The 24,576-nt window shown below is 49.7% G+C and overlaps 1 protein-coding gene across 1 annotated transcript in view; it reads left to right on the plus strand.

Moving 5' to 3' along the window:
* Positions 1-24,576, plus strand: part of FRAS1 (Fraser extracellular matrix complex subunit 1) — a 97,284-nt gene that overhangs the window by 64,109 nt on the left and 8,599 nt on the right. The window contains 32 exon segments of the mRNA XM_033060063.2: positions 1,268-1,582; positions 3,904-4,057; positions 5,829-6,007; positions 7,283-7,399; positions 9,114-9,228; positions 9,666-9,803; positions 9,973-10,005; positions 10,628-10,759; positions 10,969-11,094; positions 11,462-11,709; positions 12,865-13,004; positions 13,186-13,348; positions 14,040-14,175; positions 14,491-14,687; positions 14,983-15,136; positions 15,477-15,740; positions 15,845-16,033; positions 16,412-16,531; positions 16,943-17,122; positions 18,762-18,886; positions 19,369-19,509; positions 20,017-20,172; positions 20,175-20,246; positions 20,320-20,433; positions 21,388-21,538; positions 21,926-22,085; positions 22,184-22,346; positions 22,508-22,754; positions 22,847-23,191; positions 23,417-23,577; positions 23,933-24,080; positions 24,175-24,380. Coding sequence (XP_032915954.1) covers positions 1,268-1,582; positions 3,904-4,057; positions 5,829-6,007; positions 7,283-7,399; positions 9,114-9,228; positions 9,666-9,803; positions 9,973-10,005; positions 10,628-10,759; positions 10,969-11,094; positions 11,462-11,709; positions 12,865-13,004; positions 13,186-13,348; positions 14,040-14,175; positions 14,491-14,687; positions 14,983-15,136; positions 15,477-15,740; positions 15,845-16,033; positions 16,412-16,531; positions 16,943-17,122; positions 18,762-18,886; positions 19,369-19,509; positions 20,017-20,172; positions 20,175-20,246; positions 20,320-20,433; positions 21,388-21,538; positions 21,926-22,085; positions 22,184-22,346; positions 22,508-22,754; positions 22,847-23,191; positions 23,417-23,577; positions 23,933-24,080; positions 24,175-24,380 — 5,289 coding nt within the window.

Below are 24,576 nucleotides of genomic sequence, written 5' to 3' on the forward strand. Positions count from 1 at the left end.
CTGTTCTGGGCCAGCAGGGAATTAAATCAGCATGAGCTATTTAAAGTGTGTCTCAAACTTCTCACCACTTCTGGGCAAGGTGATGGTGCTGCCAAGTGTCTGTGTCTCCTGTGTTATTGTTATTTAAAGTTTGTGGCATAATATATAGGTCTTACCCCAGAGGGGGTACAGGCACCAGGGTTCCAGGTTTCCAGGGAAGCTTTGCAGCTTGCACTGAGCTTATTCCAATGTGGAAAGCTTGATCAGAAGTTATGACTAATTGGCATGTCCTTACAAATAGAGACCTTAAAGTGCAAAAGAGAATCTGCTACTCTTAGGGCCCCTTTACATCCTCAGAGGGGCACCAGATGACTTGACAGAACTCTTCTGGTGCAGGCTCCTTCCTGCCTACAAGCCTGGATCAGCCTTCCATCCTCACCATGAGTAATTTATATTCCATATTAGTCATCCCCATCACTTGTGGAAATTGGAAGTGCTCTAGTTTGTCCTTTAGAATGAGACAAACTGTGGGTTTTGATCCTGCTGTGTGTCTATTGATTCTGGCTGGTGCTGAGATCCTGGCTCAGCCTCATCTCTTGTTTACCTCAGTAGGATGTTCACCTAAGTAAGAGCTGCAGTCACTGCCCCAGAATACATAAGTGAGGTTTAATGGCAGGAATTCTGCCTGTTGCTCCCCAATAACCCTGGGAAGTCGTGCCCAGGTGGGGTGGCAGCAGTTGGCTCCCTGATGGATGTTCCCAGGGCTTTGGCTTTGTCTCTGCAGGACTGCCTCCCTCCTGAGGCACTGCAGATGATGTTTATTGGGATCAATAGAGACTGCAGATTGAAACTTTCCTGATGACAAAGAACTGGAGAACTAATTTAAACCAGCAGAAATATGGCCTCTAGCAGATCTTTGCTATAAGTAGAGTAAGGCTGTGGGGAGTGTTGGAAATGAAATAAATACTGAGGATGAAGACACCTAGTTTTGCTGTCTTCTCAAAAGGCTAATGAGGATCAGCTGGAGTCAGAAGCTTTCTATATAAATATCCCAAGTTTTTGCCTTTCCTAAGCCTAATGTGGCATGAAAGTCTTCTTTTAATGGGACTAATTCAGTTTTAAATGCTAATTATTATTAGATCTGCCCACTGGGGGAAAAGGTGTGGAGAGTGAAATAGATTTCCAGGGATGAAGTGAGCTGATGTCCTTATCCCCAAACTTTTAATTCCAGCCTTTGATCATGATCCAGTCTCCCTGGAGACACCTCAGAGCTGCTTTTGTGTTCCAGGCCCCGTTTGTGTTCAGGAACGAGCCCCTCCTTGTGGGCAGGGGGGAAACCAGGACAGTGTCGGAGCTGGTGCTCGGCCTGGGGGACAGTGACAATCCTGAGGACGTGGTGCTGATGGTTCTGGAGCCTCCACACCACGGGAGGCTGCTGGGGCCCTCTGGGGACCCTGCCACCCTCAGCCTGGGTGACCTCACGGGCGGGCGGCTGCGCTACGCCCACGACGGCTCCGACAGCCGGCAGGACACGGCCCTGCTGCAAGTGAGCGATGGGTACCACTTCCAGAACATCCTGCTCCACATCAGCATTGCTCCCAAGGTATGTGCCACACAGAAACCTGGCAGGCAGGTGGAGAGGCTGCAAGTGCCCCTCTGTCCCCAGGGTGTCACTAATCCCGAGTAACCAGCCGGAGAAAGGAGTGGGTTGGTTGGGGTTTGGAGGTTGCCCCAATTCTTGGTTTGCAGCAGCTCAAACTGCAGCTTTGATGATTCAAAGTTATTTGATAAAAAGTAATACACCATAATAAAACAGAAGGAGAAAAAGCTGAAGATACCTTCATTCCTTTATAACACGAAGGAGTAACAAAAGGCAGAGCTGTGAGTAGAGAAGGTCATGGCTTGCAGCCCTTTATGTAGAGATCTGACACTGTCTTTGGGTTCCAGCCCTTGGAAAGGAGTTAGAGGAGATGTCCCTGCCCCTCTTCACCCTCTCTGCTGTGTTAGATCTCTTTCACAGCACCTGGGGCACAGCAGTTTGAAGGGGGCTTGGCCAGCACTCCATGTGTCTGTGGGGTTCCACACGAGGAGGCTCTGATCCCATGTGGACCCTGCAGGCTCTCCTGAAGCTCCAGTAGTAATTAATGTTAATTAGTGCTGTGGCTCACACAGCAGTCTGGGCATGAAAAAGGAATTGCTTTCAAGGCTGGTGCTGTTATTAGATGCCTGGAATAAGAGGAGCTCTGCCTGTGCTTTCTTTACCCAGATGGCTTTTGTGGCCCCAAGGAGCCTGAGTAGGATCACAGGGACTCTGAAAATCCTTGGACACCACTCTGTGTTCTTTGTAACACCTTTTTCCCCTGCTGTTGATTCAGCAGGTTCTTGTAAAGGCCAGTGAGGGTGAATTGCTGAGAGTAGTTTTTTGTGTTATCCTGTTTTGTGTTCCCTTGTCTCTCCTTATTGTTCCACGTTTCTCTGTGCAGCACTTGGCTACAGGGAAGGGTGAAGGTGGTGACAGAGGTGAGAGCAGGGCAGCTTTCAGGGCTTTTTCTTTGGTTGTTTTCCCATCCAAACCCTTTGCTGGAACTGTTGCATTCTGAACAGGGACATGGAAGCCTTTCTTTTCTGAGAGTCCAAGGGGACCACAGAACAAAAAGGCAAAAGATGTTTATTTTAGGGATACCCTAGAGCTCTAGAGATCCAGCCAGGAGAGGTCTCCAAGGCATTTGCAAGGCAGATGGCCTTGCCCTGCCTGGGAGCAGGTAGCTGAAGCATGGACCAGGGAGCCTGTGAGCCTCTCTGAGCTCTCTGGAAACACTTCTACTGTGCTGTGAATTCATTCTGGTTAAATATATTTTTATAGTAGACTACAAAGCAGAAAGAGCTGTCTCATGAGTCTGTTCTTATTAACAAGCAGCATCAAAGCCATGTGGGAATAGTATCACAACGTGCTGGATGGGTTTGATGTGGCCAGTGAGGGAACATTCAGTCATTTAGTGACCTAAAAGCTGAGAGTTTCCGTGTTTGTAACAAACCCACGGTGTAAGTGGGGTACAAATTAGGTGGGTGCACAGCAGACATGCCAAAAAGGAGGTCAGAAATCATCCTGCAATGTGCTTCTTTTTCACAAACATCCTTTTAGCCCTCTCTCCTGTCTCTGTGGCAGATCCAGAACACAGCAATGAGTCATTTGTCAGTTTGGGGGCTGATTATGTGGAGTAGCAAATGAGGAGGAAGGTGTTCCCTTAGATGGAGCAGTCAGGATTTTGGCTGATCACACAGTTCAAGGTGAACTGCAGCCACAACCAGTTTTGAGGTGGATGTGCAGAAATCCAGAAGAGAAGTCACATTTACAGCAGCTGGGGTTATAAGGAAGAACCATGGCATGGAAGGGGTCACAGGGATTTTGGTGACATGTCCAACAAAGCAAATTAAGAGTCAAGAAGGGCTAATATATCCTTTGAGTGGCAGAGCAGTGTTACTGAAATAAACTGTACTGGAACTATTGCTGCAGTCCAGTGCTGACATCCACATTTCAGGAAGCTTAAACTAATATTGGATAAATATACATTTGGGGGAAAAAAAGACCACAGGAATAGTTTGAAGGTTAGGAAACCCACTGAGTAACTAAAGACTTGGGTGGAGAGAGAATGAGGATGGTGGTGAAAGACAAAATTATGGAGAGAGACTTGGGAAAGCAGGAAATTAGGAATTAGAGGACAAGGTCAGTTCTGCAGGCTGGGAATTGGGTCTGGGGGTACAGCAGAAGGATCCACAACCATTTCTTCAAGCAGACAACCATGATGGAATACATAAGAAATTCCAGAATGCTCTCCTTGATCCTTTCTTTCCCCTTGCAAGTCTGTTTCCATCAGCACAGCATTGCTCACATTCCACCTTTCCCTGCTGTCCCCCTGCCTGCAGAGTGCCAGGAGCCCCCAGCTGGTGACCAATTCCTTGGTGTGGGTGCCCCAGGGAGGAATGCTGCAGATCTCCAAGACAATCCTGCACGCGGAGCTGCCCGGCACCCGGGACTCGGACATCACCTACACCATCACTGAGGAGCAGCCCAGACATGGTAAATCCCTCTGCACTTCTGCTGTCCATGGGGTTACTGCACTTGGGGGAATATTTCCTTAGAGTGGTGTGCTGGGTGAGTGCTGCTGACCTCATCTTTCCCCACCATTTTGACTAAAATTTTGGTCTGAACCCAAAGTGCAGCTTGTAATCAGGTGTGGTTTATATATGGACAAAGAATGAAAAGTTGCTGTTTTAGTTTGGAGGACAGGTGTCTGCTGAGAAAGGCAGGAGCTTCTCTTTGAAATGGAGAATGTAAACCCCCTCCCTGCAAATTATTATAATTTTGAAATCAAGGGGCTCTCAGGCAGAGATATGGGAATTAGGAATAACAGTTCTTTACTGGGGAAATTAAAATAGAAATACAGCACTACAAAGAACAAACCCCAAACCCTGACACAGTCAGAGTACAGCCTGACACCCGTCAGGCAGGGTGTTGGCAGCAGTCCCATTCCATGGTGGCTGCATCCTCCTGCAGTGACAGATGTGGCTCAGTTGGAGCAGTGCTCCTGTACAAGGTGCAGTTTCCCTCCGGAGCTCCAGTGGTGATGTGGAGAAATCCGGTTTTCCTCTGGAGTCCAGTGGAGAAAGGGGCTCCCTTAGTGTCCCAAAAGCTCTGTTTTTATCTTGGTAAGAAATGTTGGGCTCTTCCCCCTGGCTGGAGCAGCTCCCAATGGGATGCAGTAATTTTATCAGTCCCCCAGTGGGACTCAATGGCCATGAGCAGAAAATTACTCAGCATCACTATTTCCCTTACAAAAACCATGCCTTCAAATAACATATTCTAAGAAATGATAGCACATTTAATTTGGTGATCCAGGAAAATTAGAGGATCCCTCTAGCAACATCCATGGGTTTTTTTAATCCTGCTGTGAGGACAGGCTGGTTTCCATAATAGTTGCCAGCACCTGATGGAAACAGAGATAATGAGAGTTGTGCAGTTTAGAAGAGAGGTAATTAATTTGTATTCCCCCTTTAGTTTTCTGCAGATGAAGGTCTGTCTTCTCGTTTTTAATAAGCATTTACATGAAAACTGGAATTTTTCCCTGAGGAGCTTGTCTCCTGCTGCCTATCCCTAACTTAAATTTATAATCCTGTGTTTGTATCACCATAATTATTGCTGCTGTGATGAATTGCAGTAATATAAACAGGTTTGTAGCTGCAGGTGAGGAAGAAGCAGCAGAAGTCAATGATCACTGACATTTATCTAAAATACTGTTTTGCAGAAAGGGGAGAGAGAAATGTGGAAAATTGGTCCTGAATCCAGCAGGGCTTATCTGCCTAACTTATTCTGTGACTAATGGGAAAAGTATTCATACCTATAGAAAATAGAGAATTTGATTTTTAGGTTTTTAGGGGGACTCCCATGAGCAAAACCATAAGATTTGGAATGTAATTGGGGTACTGATAAAGGAATTTTAGCCCAGAGTTCGGTGATCAAATGGAAGTGTGGTATTGCATCTTGCTGATTTTTTTTGTTGCTCCAACTTTTCAAGGGTGGTTTGGGATAATGAAATTAGAGAGCTTCTGATGGATGCTTCACATAACAGAGTGATTAATTATCAATCAGCAGAATTATCAACCCGTTTAATGGAATTAATTAACAAGATTTCCCAATGTCACCGGGGTGTCTCAATGCCTGTGGCTTTTGGGAGCTCTGCTGGTATTTCTGTCACTGAGCACTGCATGGAAAAAGCTCTGACTGGGTGGGCATTTGCCTTGGCTGCACCTCTTGGTAAATATTCTCCCAAGCTGCTCCTTGTTTTTCCCAGGGGAAGTGGTGCTGCTGGTGCCCATGCCGGCGGACGGCCCCGCAGGCTCCTGGCAGCTTTTACCTGATGGAAGAGCAGCCTCCCCCACAACCTCCTTCACCCAGCAGGACATCAGTGATGGCATCGTGTGGTACAGGCACTCTGGAGCTGAAGTGGAGAGTGACTCCTTCCAGTTCCAGGTATTCCTCATCTCCCTAAAATACCATGTGAGGTTACTCTGCTTGTGTTGAGTTTTAACAATAACACAGATGTGTGTGTAAGTACATTCTGGCAAATACACCACCCTCTCATAAAACCTAGAACATTTGCACCAAGTGAAAAACATTCCAAGAGCCTTTTTAAAGAATGGTTTTGTGAGCCCCAGAGCCACAGAGCCCTCGCTTTCTAAGCTAATAAGTTAATTTTGGCTTCAGAGCCCTTCATCTTGCCAACACACCAAAAGGTAGAAATACTCCCCAGCAGCTGGGAAACTAAAATAAATCCCCACTCCCCACAGGTTTAAGAGCCATAAAATTCCTCAGACAGGTCTTTGCTGTTGGCTGGGAGGGTTTCCCAGCCTCCTGTAAGTAAGCCTGTGTGAACACTGGCACGCAGCGTTTGTTACATCTGGCTTACAAGGCACAAGCAATTACTGTAGCACCGGAGAGGCAATTAAGGTAATTTCTAAAGTAATTAACATAAGTGATAATGAGGAATTTGTGAGTGTCAGTGTTGAACAAGCTAATCTTTGCCTTAATTGCTGCATTCCTCTTAGAGACAATGCATTTTGCATGAGTTGAGCGTTTGGGTTTAGTATCTCGGAGCAGTAGCAGTAATTGTACAGAGAGCTAAGAAAGGGAGCTGGGAATGTCTGGTCACATCAGGAGACCCTGTCCAAGCCTTGAACTCTAGGCTGGGACATTGCAGGGCCAACATGTTGTTTGCATCAGTTTTAGGACAGAGCAGATGGCTGAAATTGCATCATTCCTTTCATCAGAACTCACAGAACTCATACATTTGATAAAAATTAAGCTTCAGGGCATCCATTCCCACTCACAAAGTGCTCTGTGGAGTTCCAGAGCACACTGCCATCCCTCCTAAAAGATAAAGCCATAACTCAGTGTATCAAAGAAGGGAGCTGTATTTCTTTGGGTGCTTACTTTACCCCAGGATTGCTGGGAACATTTGCAGGCTCACCTCTAGGGAATGGTTCTGGTACTCTGAGTTTTTACCAATTTGTTAATATAATTTGCTTTGTATGTCTTTGCTGAAGGCTTGCAATTAGGAGTTAGATACCCTTGACTTAATTTCTTGGTGCTAGAGTGGGAAATATTTATGAGTCTGTGAAACACAAGTCCCATCTTGTGTTTCAGCCCATCTTGGAAGCTGTTGGGATCACAGGGAGCCACTGCCAAGGGAAAGTCTGGAACTGGTCTAGAAATCACTTACCCATTTATGTGATCTCTCCCTGCCAGGTGTCCAGCTCTGCCAGTCCACAAACCAGCTTGGAAAGCCACGTGTTCAACGTTGCTGTTCTGCCCCAGACCCCCAAAGCCCCTCAGCTTTCCCTGGGCTCCACTCTGCACATGGCTGTAAGTGATAACACTGCACAGATGGTTGGAGTTGGGGAAAAAAAAACAGATTAGAAAAGTAACTGGGGTTGGGGGGGTGCAGAAAATGTCCATGATAAAGTATAAAAGGTGATTCATGCACAGGCTGGAAAGGAGAGGGGGAAAGAGATGTAAAATCAACATTTTATGGAATTCTTACCCTTTCCTGAGAAGCCAGGAGGAATGGCAAGAGAGAAGAACTGGGGATTAGACTGTAATGGATGGGTTTTGCCAGTAGTTCCACTGTAAACTTGATCCAGACTGGAGCTCTGGGAGTGACCATCTGGATGAGAGTGGTCTCCCAAGGTGGTTCCTTCCCTGAAAAGATGATCTTGGAGATTGAAGTCATTTTTGTGGGCTCTGAGGCTGTGGTACAAACCTCCCCTGTATGTCCCCACCTCCAGCTGTCCCCTGTACTTCTGTTCTGCATGCCAGGCATGGGGCCAGGAAAGGCAAAGAAAGTGGTAGGAGAGGGATTAGTGGAGAGTCCATGGCACAACAGCCTTGTCAAGGTTTAAAATAGTGGCAACCTTTCCTGGGTGATAATGAAACATGGCCACACTGCTACTTGGAGCCATTTATCTTGCTGCTCCTGACTTTTTGTTGTTGTCATTATTGACAGAATTGATGGGAGAGATGTCTGGCAGAGGCACACAGCACTGGGTTTTATAGCTAATTAATCCCCACAAAATTCAATAGGGCCATAAAACACCTTTTACCTCACCACCTGTGTGTCCCACCTTTGGGAGAGACAAATAGGCCTTGGAGGCAGCGAGGAAGAAACATAACCTTAAATCTTTCCCTCAAAAAAATTGCACTTCCCTGCCCCAATGTGATGGAGTTCTGTTCATTTGTCTTCAGACTCCTTCAGAATGAGACTTCTTAAAGCTGAGAGGAAAGCACAATACTTTGAGTCTTGAGACTTTGACTTGTGCTGCTGAGAAAAGCCAAGGCAACTCTGATGACTCTTTTGTTAAACTGGACACAATATCTATATTGGTTTTTTGTTCCAAAGCAGATTATTTAAGTGCCCATATCCTTAATTTAGCTTGTTCTCTCCCTATTTTGCTCAAGATTATGAAATGAGCTGGATACTTTTCATGCCCAGCTGAGCTGTTTAGTTTGGCAGCTTCTCAGAGCTGTTAATTCTGCAGGATTAAGGTTCATGAATATGGGGAAATTAACTGGTTTTGGGCACTTAAGTCTCTTCAAGCAGCACTGTAATTCCTTTAACGCCCTGCCTGCCTTTGGTTCATGATAATCTTGTTATGGAAGGAACAGAGCAATTTTAGACAGGTTTAAAACAAAAGAGAAAGCTTTGGTTCCTCTATATCCCAGTGGAAAGGGCTGAGTCGTTTTCAGTGTTTCTTCACAGACTGTCACATCAGGCTATATGAGAAAATTACACAGACAATGAATTACATGTTCATCCTGGGAGTTCTTGATCAAACCAGTTTCTCCTTTGTCTCTTTTTAATTGCTGGGGGCCAAAAGAGAGACCTGACCACCTGTGAGTGTGAAGGTTATGGGTCTGTAGGGGACACAGGAGGTCAGGTTTAGGTTTAAGAACTGAGCCTTTACATTTAAAAACTGTCTTGTATTTAACTAGAGCAAAGCAAGTTCTCTTTCAGTGCATTTTTGGGTGAATCTTCCCATGTCTCTGGCCTTGATGCTCATGGTCTGATGTGTTTATTGAGGTGCTGGAGGACCGTGTGACAGTGATTGAGCCTCATCACCTCTCCTTTGTAGACCCGGAGCTTCCCAGTGAGAGAATCCTGTACAACGTGACTGTGCCTCTCCTTCCTGGCCAAGGCAAGTGCCCCTCTTGCTGCTGCATTAATTGCCATTTTTCTCAGCACATCTCCCTCTTCCTTCATTTTGTGGAGGCACCTGTTCATCCATTTGGCCTCTTCCCTTAGTTTTTAGACATCTTGCTCCTCACCCCCATTCCTTTGGGTTCTTTAGGGATGTGCTGCAGAGCTCAGTTAGTTTTTGCTACTGTTTGAGTAATACTGAATGTTGTGTCCCATGCTTTCTGCTTCCCAGTGAGAGGCTGTGTGAGGAAATGCTTAAGTGAGGAATCTCTGTTTAGCTTCCCTTGTCCCCAGAGCCTGTCCTTGGTGCAGTTGCATCCCTGTGACTTGTTCTGGAACTTGTACAAAGAAGTACCTGGGGAAAGCAAAGGAAGCTGTGGAATCAGATGGAATCATTAACCCCTCCTGGTAATGCTGCTGTCTCTGCATCCATAGGTGTGGTGGAGCACAGGGACAGGCCTCTGTCCCCAGCCAGGTACTTCACCCAGGCAGACATCAACCACGGCAGGATCGCTTATCGCCCGCCCACCGCCGCCCCTCACCTCAGGGAGATCATGGCCTTCTCCTTCGCAGGTGGGCATCCCAGTGCTCCCTGCAGGCTGGGACAGGCAGCTGTTCCTCCTTGCTGAGGGGAGACTCTGCCCAGTTAAACATCAGCACTTGCTTTCTCCTCCAAATCCACATCAACGTGTGCATTCCTGTCCTGACCACCCTCACTCTGTGCTTGTGTTTGTCCCACCAGGTCTGCCAGAGTCTGTGAGCTTCCGATTCACAGGTATGTGAACCACCTGTTCTTTCCTGGCCAGAGCAATCTGCATCCTTCTTTGCCCTTCCCATTGCCTGTTACTCCTTGGCCTATGTCTGCTGTAGGCACGCTGTAGGCACTCAGTAGGGATTTCTGTACCTTGGGAGTATAAATTCATGGAGTTCCCAGCAGTGTTTTACAGAAGCTGAGCTGCAGCTTGCTAGAGACATCTTTTTCCACTGGCTGCCTGGAATCAGTCCTAAAAGCCCAATTGATTCCTGTTGTCCCCACAGTGTGACCAGGGAGTTTTACGCTCTCATTTTCTTTTAATACAGTGCAGAGACATTTCTGCAATTAAATTGCCACAGATAAGCTGCTTGCCTGTTTAACACATCCTTCTGTTTCCATGTGCTTGTGGCTTCCACCAGCAAGGAGAAGTCCATGTTCTGAGTTAGGGGCAAAGATAAATCCCCTTGGCCTTTGTGAAGTGTGTGTGTATGTCTACAGACCAAGGTGGTGCCTGGGAAGGAAGGTGGGAGATGAGTGTCAGCCATGTGGGATGGGGATTTTTGTACAGACAAGTGAACTTCCCAGGTGAAGAGTCCCTGCAGACCCATCCCTGCACTCAGGTGTGGTTTCTGTCTGTGCCTAGTGTCTGGTGGGGAGCACACCACCCCGGAGATGGTGTTTGTCATCCACCTGCTCTCCGCCGAGCAGCAGCCTCCGGTCTTCCAGATCACAGCTCCGTTCCTGGAGGTCAGCCAGGGGGGCAGAGCCACCATCGGTGAGTGGGGTGCATGGGGCAGCCTGTGGGGCTCAGCTCCCTGCCAGCAGGCCCAGGGTCACTGCACAGGGTCACTTGAGAGCCCCTCTAGGAGAGAATTCCCTGAAACTCGCAGTTCTTGGGCTAGGGCAGCTCCAGGATTGCACTGACTCAATTACGCTGATTTTTGGCTCCATTCACACAAGCTGTGCTCTCTTTCCCTGGCACAGGGATCCAGCTGGCTGTGAGTGACACGGATACAGCTCCTGAGGGTCTTTTCTTTGAGCTGGTGAAACCTCCCCATCATGGCATTGTGCTCAAGTACAGCACGGATGTGCAGGAGCTCATGCGAGCGGGTGAGTGGAGCAAGAGTGTCAGTGCAGGAGAGGGGTTTATCAGCCTGGCTGGTTTAGGTGAGCAGGAGGAGACAGATGCCCCTGGCAGATAAGGATGCATCCTTAGGGAAGCTGTGAGCTCATGAAACAGCTGGGAAAAAAGGGAGGGTTGGTGCCCTCCTTGAGAATCACGAGGAGTCGCTGTGTCCCTGGAGCTGGGAATGTCACAGCTTTTCATCTGCCCTGCCAGCTCTTTAATAAATGTCCTCATAACTCACAGCCCTGGCAGGATGGGATTAAATGCCAGTTTAGTCCTTGATTAAGGTTGTTTGGGTTGGATTCCTGCTCTGAACAGTTTTTGTGACTCGTGTGTCTCCTCCCTGGGAAGGCGACACCTTCACCTACGAGGACGTCACTCGGAACGCTCTGCAGTACGTGCACGATGGCTCAGCAGCAGCAGAGGACAGCATGGAAATCTCTGTCACCGACGGTGTCACCACAGTCAGCACGCTGCTGAGGGTGGATGTGTCCCAGCTGGATACCCATGGCCCACAGCTGGCCCCAGGCTGCTTGCTGGCCGTCACTGTGGCCAGCAAAAGCTCCGTGACCCTCTCCCGACAGCACCTCGCTTACACGGTGGGTTTCCATCTGTTCCTAAACCCAGCCCCCCTTTCCTTATCCCACACACACCTCTCTGCTGTCAGCCTGGATTCTGGGTAGAGAGCTCAAGTTTTGACTGCTGCCAAAAAGGGGATAACAGACTCTTTCATCCCACAGGGATTTAAGGTTATCCCCATTTGACTGTACCAGAGGTGAGCTGCCATGCTGAACATGAGAACCTAGTTAATCCCAGATTTTTCTATCAAACAGACTTGCTAATAAAGCACATGGATTTGCTAAGTGTTAATCTCTCTTGAAGATTTCAGCCCCCTCACCCACCTTCCAAAATTGCCTGGTTCTTTTTCTGGGCAGATTGGAAGGGGAAGGATTGAACAACCCCAAGATGCTGCAGAGCTTGGTAGCTTGGGTTGGTCCCAGGGTTTGTGTGCTGTGCACGAGTTATCCTGCTGGTGACATTCCCAAGAAAGCTCTGTACTCCTTGCAGATGATGGAGCAACCTCCTCACAGGTGTGAGGCTGGAGAGACCTGAGCTGAGAGAGGCTGGCTGTCAGACACATGATTGAGAATTTTTTTTCCCAAGGGATCAGTCTGGATGCAAGTCTGGAATCTGTCCTGTCCTCCTCTTAAGGAGGAAGGCTGACAAGGGAGCTGCTCAGGTTTAATCTGAGTAAGAGGACAGATAAGGAAAAGAGGATTTCTCTCCTGACCCATATGCTCAGGATGTGATGATTTTTGCTCTGTGTCTTATTTTTCAACCACCTAACAAAACTCTTCTAAGAAAGATGACATCTGAGTTGTGATACCTTAGTGTGCTTGTACTTAATGTAGTTGGAAAGAGACAAAACCAGCTTTTGGTTCAGTTTGAAGCACTTTGAAAATGGAAATACCAGGTTTATGTCTGGGGGACTGTGATAATGTGATACAAGGACATAGAGAAAGCCTTTCTGACCTGAGAGAAAATGAAAATACATTTTGTGGTATATTTTGAAAATATCAACCCTCTTGACTCTCTTCATATAGTAGAGCTTCATTTAATATTCATCTGTGGGTCTGACCCAGCTGGGCAGGTATAATTCCCCATAAAACACCTACTCTCCCTTCCATTTTTAGTGGAACAAAGCAATGGCTGATTTTGCCCTGTTTTGATTTGGTTTGTTTCTTCATGCTTAGGACAACAATTCTCCTGACTCAGAGATCAGAATCCAGTTGATATCTCTGCCAGCCTATGGAACCCTCCTAAGGATGTCCAATGAAGAGCTTTCCAAGGTGTATAATTTCACCATGGAAGACATCAACAGCCAGAGGATCAGGTAACAAAGAGCACTGTTCTCCTTCAGGCCATACCAGTGAAAAGTTCAGTGCGCTTCTCCCCAGGCATCTCTGGGCTACTTAAAAGAATTCTGGGGATGAATGTGAAGGAGGGTTGGGAACTGAGACACCACCTCTCTGCCTGGGGGTCACTCCCTGACTCCCTGTGTCCTGATTCCACAGCTACTCCACCACGTTTGAGACCAGCAATCAGCCCGTTACCGACATCTTCCACTTCTCAGTGCTGGATGCTGACAACAACCGGCTGGACAGGCAGATGTTCACCATCACCATCACATCTGCCCTGCCTCTGCCTGCACTCATGGCCTTTGCTGACCATGTCACTGTGAGTGCCCTCCCAGGACACTGGGGACAGGGACAGCAATGGCTTAGAAGGGAGCAGCTGAGCGGTTCTCCTGGACTGGGGAGAAATCATTGAATAAAACGTAGTGCTGCTTGTGCCATGCAAAGGGTGAACAGATCCCTGGGAGGCCAGAGGAGGCTGACAGTCCCTCTGCATCCTTGAACTTCATCTGTTTTTATCTGTTCCAGTCAGGAGCTGCTTGTCCCTAGGGTGTCCTCTTGATATCAGTGGAGCAAGTCAGATTTATCCCTACTCAGTATTTCATCCCTAATTTCACCAGCCTGTGTGTAAGAGATGAGCAGAAGATAAGTCTGAAGACACCTGGTGCTTTGGACTGGCACAGAGCATTTCACACTCCTTATCAAAGCCTTTGGAAGTCATTTCCCTCCTTTCCAGCTTTGCATCCCCCCTCCTTTGCCTCACTACAAGAAATGCAGGTCTTGCCTTCTGCGAGGTCACCGTGACTCTGCCAGTTCCCTCCCTGCCCTGATAAAGAACTCACAGGCTCCTCTTGGAGGTCAGGCAGGCTTTGTTCTTCTCATCCCACCTCACCTCCCTGCTGAATTCCTGATGAACAGACCTAAGGGAGGATAGGACAGCACTCCAGAGCCCAGGCAGGCCTCTTGCATGGAGGCAGCTTCATTCAGTAAGGATTTGTCTTGTTGCTTTGCAGGTGGATGAGGGAGGCAGGGTCCTGCTGCTGGCTCATCACCACTTCACTGCTGATTATGGTACTGCTGCCAAGGAGGACCTGAGGGTCACCATGGTCACTCTGCCTGTGTATGGCTACATTGAAAACACCAGGACAGGTAAATAAACTGCTTGGCTCTCTCTCCCTTCTTCCTCCTGGCTGGTCTGTGCTCCTAAGAGGATCACATCTGTCATATCCCATGGAGGGGATCACCTGTGCTGCATCTAAAACTGCAGCTTCCCCAGTGCCCACTCTAACACAGCACATGTTGCTTCCCTCAAAGGCCACAAGGTGTGGGAAGCCAGGTTGTGGAAAGGAGCATCCCTCCTTGTGCAGCCTTCACAGTGTGCCTTTCTTCCCCTCATCCTGCTGGGTTTGTGTTGAATTTATCAGCACCTGAGCATCCTTTCACCAGTGATATTCTGGTTTGCAGGTGAGAGCTTTGGGCCACAGAGTGAGTCTGCAGGGACCACAGATGCATCCTTTTCCCTTCAAGACGTCCTGGAGAAGAGAATTTACTACTTCCAGAGTGTCCATGAAAGCATTGAGCCCACAAGTGATGTTTTCAGCTTCTATGTGAGTGATGGCTTCAGCCAGTCAGAAGTGCAGAGCATCAACATCACAATCCAGGTATGGCAGCTGCCAGAACCCTCTCCTTTTACACAAACACTTTTCAAGGGCAAGCCTTACTCCTTCCTTTTTAATATGTGGGAAGGGGATTAAAGGGAGACTGCTTTCCCTAGCACAGAGGACAGTTGTGCATTGTAGTCTCTTCCCCAGGGCTTAATGCTCTGGTGTCTCCTCCCTCTTGCAAGCAGCCCTGATGCTGGATAGATATGGAGGGACTGGTGATGGGAGCTGGTGTTTCATTGGGGTGCCCTTTGCCTGAGTTCATTTTCCTTGTTGTGGCTGCGTGTCTCTGCAGCGGCAGAACGACGAGCCGCCGAGGATGGTGCTGGAGCCTGTGCGGGTGCAGGAGGGCTCAGCCGTGCTTGTCACCAACGCCTCCCTCAGCCTGCAGGACCTGGACACCCAGAGCAGCCAGCTGGTCCTCGTGGTGAGCCAAAGTCCTGAGCATGGTATGTCCTGACAGGCTGGGGGGTGAGGGACAGGGAGTCTGACTGTGTCAGTGTCTGTCTGTCTGCACTGTGTGTGTGTGAGAGCTCCTGCTGGGAGAGGGGAGCCTGGCATGTGGGATAAAGCACAACTGGGACCAGGATGGCCCTGTTGCTGGTTGTTGTCCCTCACTCTTTGCCATAGAGCAGTGCATGTTTCCCTGGGAAGTTCCCTGCTGTGTTCCCCCAGCTCCTGCTGCAGCTGGCATCTCCGAGGGGGCAGGGTGCCAGGTGAAGGCTCTGTCCCCAGCAGGTGAAGGCTCTGTCCCCAGCAGGCTGTGTTGGTCCCTCTGTTGTTTGGCAGGCCAGCTCCGCAGGAGGCAGAGCACTGCAGAGGCCCTGGAGCAGGGCCAGGTGCTGTCCAGGGGCTCCTCCTTCACCTACCAGGACGTTCTGGATGAGCTGATCGTTTACACTCGGAGCGGTGCCGCGGCACAGACAGACGAGTTTGGCTTCTCCCTCACCGACGGGCTCCACACGCAGGCAGGGAGGCTGGAATTCTCCATGGAGCTGCCCAGCCAGCAGCCACCCAGCATAGCTGTCAGCAGGGACCTGCAGCTCCCAGCTGGTATGGGCACAGGGATGACAGTGGCATTGCTGGGTGGTCCAGCCTGAATCAGTCACTTGGCTGGGCTGGCTGCAGCTGAGGTGGGTTTGCTTTCTCTGCTGCAGGCTCTGCAGCTCAGCTCACTGCTCAGCACCTGAAGGCAGCAGCTGGGCATTCAGAGGACACAGCCATCAGATTTGTCCTGAGGGGGGACCCCAGCAGCGGCCAGCTGCAGCTGACCACAGGTGATAGTCCAGTCCAGATCTCTGCCAAAGGACCCCTCCAAAGTTTCACCCAGGCTGATATAAACAAAGGTGAGAGTGCAGAAGTTGGACCTGATGGTCCTTATGGGTCCCTTCCAGTTTGAGATATTCCATGATTCTGTGATCTTTATGAGAGGGAGATCATGAGCTAAAGTAAGGAAGGGAGAAGGAAAGAAGTAAGGGCAGGTTGTTAAGTTAGAGCAGAACCATTAAACATATGTTAAGAAGTCTCTCTCAGTTTTCTCTTCAGGAGAAAAAGAACAAAGATGAGAAAGTAATGAAACCCAAATCCAGGAGCTCTGTCAAGCCCCAAGTGCCTCAGCTGATGGTGCCAGCCTGCTTCCAAACTAAGAATTAACTGCTGCAGCCTGTAATAAAGCATCTCTTTTCTGTAATAAAGCATCTCTTTTCTGCTGTCCCTCTCTCCAGGGCACGTGGTGTACAGCCACAGGAAAGGGGATCCCGGTGGAAACTTCCCCTTCACCTTTGATGTGATGGATGCAGATGGCAACAAACTGATGGACCAGGTTTTTTACATCCATGTAATAGGTAAAATGCAGTGCTGGGGTTGTGTTTCCTTTGCTGCAGAGCTCAGGCCTGCTCACAGCTTCCCATCCCACTTGTACTGCAAGGCAGAACGTAATTCTTGAGATGCACTTTTGCTGCACTGTCAATTCAAAGGCCTTTGAAGGGGGGGCACTGGGAGATTTTGCAGATGTAAGGGTTCATTCTTCTCACAAACTGACTGAAAAAGTAGAAAAATTCCCCTTAATATCTTCATACTGCTTAGATGGTCTTTAAGATATTATAATGTTACCACTCCTCATTAACAGCAAGGCCCAGAGTTCTGTTTGGAATTACCAAAATGTCTGTGTGCTTGTTGTCTTTTGTTTGAGCAAAAGCACCCAAGGGAAGGAGTGTGACTGTCTCCTAACTCAGCTTTGTGTTTAACCCTTCCAGAGGACAGATTTCCCCCCTCCATCACCACTAACAAGGGGCTGGTGTTGGATGAGAACTCGGCAAAGACAATTACAACCTTCCAGCTCTCAGCCACGGACCAGGACAGCGAGGCCTCCCAGCTCCAGTACAAGGTCACCCGGCAGCCACAGCTGGGCCACCTGGAGCACGTGGCCTCCCCAGGTGAGCAGGGAGGTGTTGGGCCCTCAGAGCAGCCAAACCCTGCTTTGGAGGAGGCTTTTGAGCCCCAAACATTGACTGCAGGAAAAACCTGCCCAGAGGCAGCAGAACAGAATTCTGATTCCTATTAGAAATTGAAGGGCCATTAGCCCCAAAAAATCCATCCCTTAATGTCCTTGGAAACAACCCATCTTGGTGAACACACAACTTGCCTTCTGTCCCCCTCTTGGCCAGTGTGTCCCTTGATCCCTGAGCCCCAGCCTGTTCCCTAGCTGTGCTTTGGAGGGGAGGAAGGGAACTGCCCTCTGGGTTTGCAGTCAGGGATGTTGGGCTGTGGATCATGAACTCTGGTTGCTCAGGGAAGGGGGTTGGTCACTCCTGCTCATGTGATCTGAATTTCAGAGCTGCCTCTCATGCCTGCTGACAGTGTGAGTGTGCTGGCCCCTGGCTGATGAATTAATCTAAATCTGTGCTGCCATATAATACGCCCTTCTGATTTTATTATACTCATCCAAGATTATATTTCTTCTTAGCTTTAGATTTCTCATTAACCTGAGAGTAAAGTGGAAATATCTGCTGTGTGCTTTCAAGATTTCAGACAGAGCTTGTACAGCTCATTTTGAGTGTGTGGTTTTCTCACCAAAAACATGTTGAAAGGGCAGGAATAATGAATGACTTGCAGTAAGCAAACTACTCCCTGCTTAGAGTAAATTAAAAACCTTGCAGTATTTTTGTCCAAGTTGCAAACTAACCAGTGAATCTTGTAGTTTGGAGACTTGAATTAAGGATTTTATTCCTCCTGTTATTTAAAATCTGATGATGATTCTGATTTCTGTGCTTTTTCATGTCTTAGAGGGACTAATAAGGATAGAGAGTCACATTCTGAGTAGTTGTAATCATCATTTAAATGACCTAAATGACCTCTCTACCTAAGGAGAGAGTACTGAAGTGTTCAAAAGAGAACCCAAACTTGTACAGCTGATGAACTCTGAGGAAATATTAGCTGATCATTCCATTTTGGCTCATTTATTTAAATCCTGGTCTCTTTTGTAGTGTGGCCAGCACTTGTCAGCAGCCATTTAGTGTGATATATGGGTGGCAAACTTCTTGTCAGGGTGTTTGTTGATAACAGCACTAAAACTGTTGAACACAGCAAGGAGACTTAAAAAGCTCATCTGCTTTTTAAAATGCTTCTCAGGTGCCTTTCTGTGGCTGTGTCACACCTAATGGCCTGTAAAGATGTCACCATAAATCAGTGCTGAACAAGGGACTTTGTACAAAATGCAGGGGTACAAGGAGGGGCAGAGAGAACAGAACAGACACTTGGAAGGCATTTTGGAAAACTGCTTTAGCTCATCCTCAGTGGTGCCATGGCTGGGTTAGTCCTGCCCAGCAGTGACAATCCAAGTGTTACATGGACCATTTTTCTCCCAGCTTCTCTCCCCCTCTGCCCAGGGAGGCCCACTCCCAACAGGATGAGGTCAAAAGAAGCCTGGACTCAGCTGAGCTTCATGGGGCAACCTGGCTTGGATCAGAACCAACCAAAACCGAGTTCTTGTGGCTAAATATATCCTGCTTCCTGCAGTTTTTCCTTGCTTTGCTCTTTCTGTTGCACATTTCCCCCCTGTTGTTCGTTTTCCAGGGACAAGAATTAGTTCCTTCAGCCAGGCAGACTTGGCCTCTGGCAGCATCCAGTACATCCACACCAGTGACATGGAAAAGCACACGGATGCCTTCACCTTCTCTGTGTCTGATGGGAGAAACGAGGTCAGTCCCAGAGTAGGAACGTGCTGTGGGCAGAGGTGGCTGTTCCCCTTCTCCTGCTGTGAGATTCCCCACATCCCTCAGGGCAGGGAGCAAGCCCTGGGCAGGGAGCAGGGAGCCATCTGCCATGTGGCTTTGTGGCACTGCCTCACCATGATCTGAATGCCTGGTTTTCAGCTGCTTGCCAAATGCTCCCAGAGCTTTGATCAGCTTTTTTTGGCGTGGTGAAATGCCTTTTTCCTGCTTTCTGAAAGAGAAAAGGCATAGCTGCACACAGAGGGAGAGGAAGGGAAAGGGGATGTCCACCAATATCATAGAAAGAGGGAGAAATAATTAGTGGGGAGGGATAAAGAAGGTCCTGTTCATGTGATCTGGGCTTAGCAGCTCAGATTTACTCACCAGACAAGGCTGAAATGAAGTGACCCAGACTGGGGATCAGTGTGCTCTTGCAGTGAAGTCATGAGAGCCTTTTCCTCCTGTCCCAGGTGAGCCAGACATTTGACATCACCATAAACCCCGTGGATGACTCCTTACCTGTGGTGCAAATCTTTGGGATGACAGTTCAGGAAGGGATGAGAAAAACCATCACTGAGTTTGAGCTCAAGGCTACAGATGCTGACACAGAGGTAAGGCCCCCAGCCTGCTCCCTCCCCTCTTCTGCTGCACACCTGGGCTGTTGGGAAAATGAGCTTGTGTTTAAAGACTGTGGCCTGACATTTATGCTTAGCATGGATGAAAAGGGCACTTTCTCTTCTTCCTGGCTCTGTTCAGAGGCTGAGCTGCCTAATACTGGCTCTACCTCACTGCTACTTCCCCTGCAGCAAGAGATCTGGCTGCCTGAGCCAAAATCCTTCCCCAAAGGTTTTTGGTACTTCCACCCTGGCAGAAGTGGTGTCCAGAATGGCTGCAGGGCTTGGGGCTGCTCTTGTGTTCATGGAGCTGTCTCTGAACCAGCAGTTGGGTGGGATGTGCCTTGCTTTGTAGGGAGCCACCTTGGGAGAGGGCTAAGGGCAGAGCAGTGCTCAGGGGAATCAGCAATGTGCTGTGGTAGTTGGGAACAGCAGCACAGGGAGGGGAGCCTGGGCAGAGTCCCTGTGGTGTCCCCAGCTTTGCCCCTCCATGCCTGGGCACAGGTGGAGTCCATCACGTTCCGGGTGGTGCAGGCGCCCCGGCACGGGCTGATCGAGCGCAGCAGCCCCGGCCAGCGCCCCGTCCCTGCCAGCACCTTCACCATGGGGGACATCCTGCAGCGCCGCGTCAGCTACAGCCACCGCGGCGGCACCCGCGCCCCGCGACCCGCTTCACCTTCACCGTCAGCGACGGCAGCAACGCGCGCTTCGTGCTGCAGGACGGCGGGAGGAAGGTCAGCGAGGAGCGGGGATGGCGGGGCCACCTGGGCTCTGACCCTCACAGTAACCCCCTGTGTCTGAACTCAGGTGGTGACCGCAGCACCGCAGCGCTTCCAGCTGGACATCCTGCCTGTGGATGATGGGACACCCAGGGTTGTCACCAACCTGGGCCTGCAGTGGCTGGAGTACACGGATGGCCAGGTAACTCCTGCCTGCCCTCAGCTTGGGCTGCTGCTCTGGCTGTTCCAGGAGGGCGAAACATCCTCACCCTTCAGCACTTTAATTTTTGTGGTAGAGAATACCCACCCCAGGGTACATTTTTAGCTTTGCTGATGGTGATGTCTGGGTGATGTATGGCTTTCCAAGGATATTTCTTGCTGTAACATGTCTTTGTTGTGCTGAAGTCCAAACAAAACCCCAAGGAACTTCTCTGCTTGTTTTTGAGGAGCCAGCATCAACTGTAAAGAAACACTTTGGTTCTTCCCAGAAAAAAATGAGTGGAAGATGCTGTAGTAAGAAATTGTATTAAGAAATGGCTAGCTCAGCTCAAACTTCTCACTTCAGGAAAAGCACTCCTGCAGCCTCGAGCAGCTCAATTTTCTCTCTTTCTCCTGCTGATAAAAACATTTTGTTTTTTAAGAGAAAGCAAAATGTGGTGGAACTGAACCAGATCCATGTGAGGGCATTTAAAAGAGGCTCACCAGAGCTGTGTGAACTGTCCTGAGTCAGTCCTTCAATCTGAGGCTGTTGCAAATGGTTTTTTTGCCAAGCAGGGCCTCACCTGAGCATCAGCACAGCTCATGGAATTTGGGTTTTTAAGTGAAACCCAAGGGTTGTCCTAGCTTTTAGCCCCAGCTAAATAAGGCTGGGCAGCTGCTTTGGAATTTGCTCTTCTTTGAGCCACATGTATCTTTTTAATTAAACTAACCAGTTTAAACTTAATTACCAGTGAGGCAAAATTTGAATCCTTCTTGTGTTGTCAAACATGCTGTGGGATCTCTCTCTTTAAGGCTGCTCTGTACTTTCACATCCCTAGATTTTCCCTCATGGAGAGCTGTTTTGACAGAGGGGTGGTTGGGCTTTTTTTTATCAACAGTCAATCGACTTGCACTGCTGGAGCTTCAGTTTTACTCCCTCGCTTTGGCTTTAATCCAGGCCACCAATCTCATCACTAAGAAGGAATTACTGACGACAGATCCTGACACAGATGACAAACAGCTGATCTATGAGATAACAACCAGTCCCAGGAATGGTCATGTGGAGAACAAGCTGAAGCCAGGGACAGCTGTGACCACCTTTACACAGGGTATGGAGCTGGGCTGTGCCCTGCTGCTTTTTTCCATCAGTTGATTCAGTTTGTTAAAATAAGGAAAAAATAGGTGGCAGGGGAGAAGACAAGAGGCAGATCTCCAAAGTGTGTTGAAAATAAGCATTGAACTTTGCTGTCAGTTGCAGAAATCCTCTGTATTCTTAGAGATACCAACCTGTGTCCTGTAGGTTGTCCCAGGTTCTCCAGGCTTGTTAGAGCTGGAGATGTGACTTGGGGCAGTAAAGAGGGGCTGTAGATCTTGCAGGTCACAGTCTGGCTGAGGTGTGGAGTCAGCAGTGTGGGGAAAGCTGACTCTTGCAGGGCTGAGGGAAGGGGAGGTGAGGGGGATTCCTGTGCTGACTCCTGGATGTTCCCTCCCGGCAGAGGACGTGAACCAGGGCCTCATTCGGTACGTGATGCGTGAGGAGAAGGTGCAGGAGACCACGGACAGCTTTCAGTTCCTGGTGAAGGACAGCAAACCCAACGTGGTCAGCGGCAACATCTTCCACATCCAGTGGTCCCTCCTCAGCTTTGCTCACAGCAGGTAAGTGGCACCAGGGTCACAAGGAAATTCTGTCTGTGAGGAGAGGGGCCTGCCAGGCTAAACCACAGTTACCTGCTGTGTGCTTGGTCCCTTTCCAGCTACATGGTCAGGGAGAGCGCTGGCTCCGTCAGCGTCACCGTGAGGCGCGTGGGGAACCTCAACCAGTACAGCATCGTCCTGTGCCGCACGGAGCAGGGAGCAGCCACCGCTGGATCCACATCACAGCCAGGAGGGCAGGACTACGTGGAGTACTCGGGGCAGGTGGGTGGGCACGGGACAGGCACGGCCCGACCGCACCTGGAGCAAAGATGGGGGAAAAAGGGATGAAAACACGTTCTGTTTGTGAAGTTGGAGGAGGGAGCAGCTCAGAGCAGGGTGAGATGGGAAGGAGGGGATGCAGGCTGAGGATTGCTGCCCTGCAGGTGCAGTTCGAGGAGCGGGAGGACACCAAGGCCTGCACCATCGCCATCAACGACGACCACGTGTTCGAGGGCGCGGAGAGCTTCTCTGTGGAGCTCAGCATGCCGGCCTACGCCCTGCTGGGGAACGTCACCCGGGCCACTGTCACCATCACGGACCCCGAGGACGAGCCCACGCTGCAGTTCGACAGGAGCACGTTCCACGTCAGCGAGAGCGCCGGCTCCCTCTCGGCTCCCGTGCAGAGGAAAGGTGGGTGAGACTGGGCTGAGCCCCATGGGAGGAACCCCAAACAGATTGAAAGTATCTCCTCAGAATTAAGGAGTTTTCCTGTTGCTTCCTAGGGGATGCCAGCAGCACCGTGTCTGCCATCTGCTACACTGTCCCCAAGTCAGCCAAGGGCAGCAGCCTTTACATGCTGGAATCTGGCTCCGACTTCAAGTCCCGGGGGCTGTCGGATGAGAACCGCCTGGTTTTGGGGCCGGGTGTCACCGTGGTGACCTGTGATGTCACTCTGATCGATGACAGCGAGTATGAAGAGGAAGAGGAGTTTGAGGTGGTGCTGGCCGACGCCTCGGCCAACGCCCGCATCGGCAGCCGCGCCTCGGCCAACGTGGTCATCGCCGGTCCCAACGACGCCTCCACCGTGTTCCTGGGGAATGCCACCTTCACTGTCAGCGAGGCTGCAGGTGAGGAGCTGGGGGCTCTGCTGGGGTGCTCATGTGGAAGCTTTCACCACAAAGAGGTGTCAGAAGGAGCGATTTGGGGCACAGCAGAACTTCAGAGATGTGCAGAGGGTTCCCTCTGTGCCAGGGGGAGGCTGGGGACAGGAGCAGTGCTGAAGGGAAAGGGGTGGGCTTGTGGAACATGGCTGCTCTCAGTTTGTTCTCTCTCATGTGCATCTGGTGCTGCAGGACACATTGAGATCCCCGTGCTCCGGCAGGGCCCTGACCTCTCCACGCCCACGTCGGTGTGGTGTGCCACTCGGACGTCGGACCCGCCCTCGGCCAGCCCAGGAGTTGATTATGTCCCCAGCTCCAGGAAAATAGAGTTCAGGCCAGGCAGGACACAAGAGGTGAGGAGCCACTTGGACTCCTGCTGAGTCTGCTTTGCCTGGTGACACTTGTCTTGTGTTTCTGTGCATATCTGCCATTTGTTCTGAGAACTGTTAATAAGTCTGCTCTGCACAGACTGCCATCCCATCAGCACTGCAGCCAGGAGAGATTTGGTCATGCCACCTCTTCCAGGACAAGGATGGCTGCCTGTTCTCTGAAATGATGTGCTGGATTTATGTAGAACATTCTTTACATTGATTAATGGATTTAGAAAACATAATTACATTATGGCTTTAGACTAGACTCCCAGATGTGAGTGCTGGGAAGGATGAAAGCTTTGTATGTCTAACAGCAGGAATTCCACTTTCCTCCCAGTTCTGCCCCCTGACAATCCTGGATGATGCTCAGTACCCAGTGATAGAAGGGCTGGAGACATTTGTTGTTTACCTCAGCTCCCCCCACGGCGCCGAGCTGGCAAAGCCGTTCCAAGCCATCGTGGCCATTAATGACATCATCCAAGATGGTGAGTTACCCCTGGCACTGGATCTGTTCCATTCCAGCCCCTTGGCTCCCTGTGCATCCTCAGCACCGCGTGGCTCTGTCTCTGCCCCCTGCAGTGCCCAGCATGCAGTTCACCAAGGACACCTACAGAGCCAAGGAGAAGGAGGGGACCCTGCACATCCCCATCTTCCGCACGGGGGACCTGAGCTACGAGTCCTCTGTCAGGTGCTACACCCGCAGCCACACAGCGCAGCTCACGGAGGACTTCGCAGAGAGGAGGGATGCAGAGGAGTCTCGCATCACTTTCCTCAAAGGGGAGAAGGTGAGCTGGGCCTGCCTGGTGGGGGAGTGAAGAACCAGTGCTGGGGGAGGTTCACATCTCCTCCTGGGCTCTGTGTCATCAGGCCAGGGTTGTCCAGGCTGGTTTCAGATGATTCAGATTCTTGTCCTGGCAATGTGACCTGCTCTGAAGGGGTTGGGTGTTAAACTGGTTAAATTATGAAGTGCAAATCTGATGG

The sequence above is a fragment of the Catharus ustulatus genome, chromosome 5 (genome assembly GCF_009819885.2).
Source record: "Catharus ustulatus isolate bCatUst1 chromosome 5, bCatUst1.pri.v2, whole genome shotgun sequence".
Taxonomy (NCBI): Eukaryota; Metazoa; Chordata; class Aves; order Passeriformes; family Turdidae; genus Catharus; species Catharus ustulatus.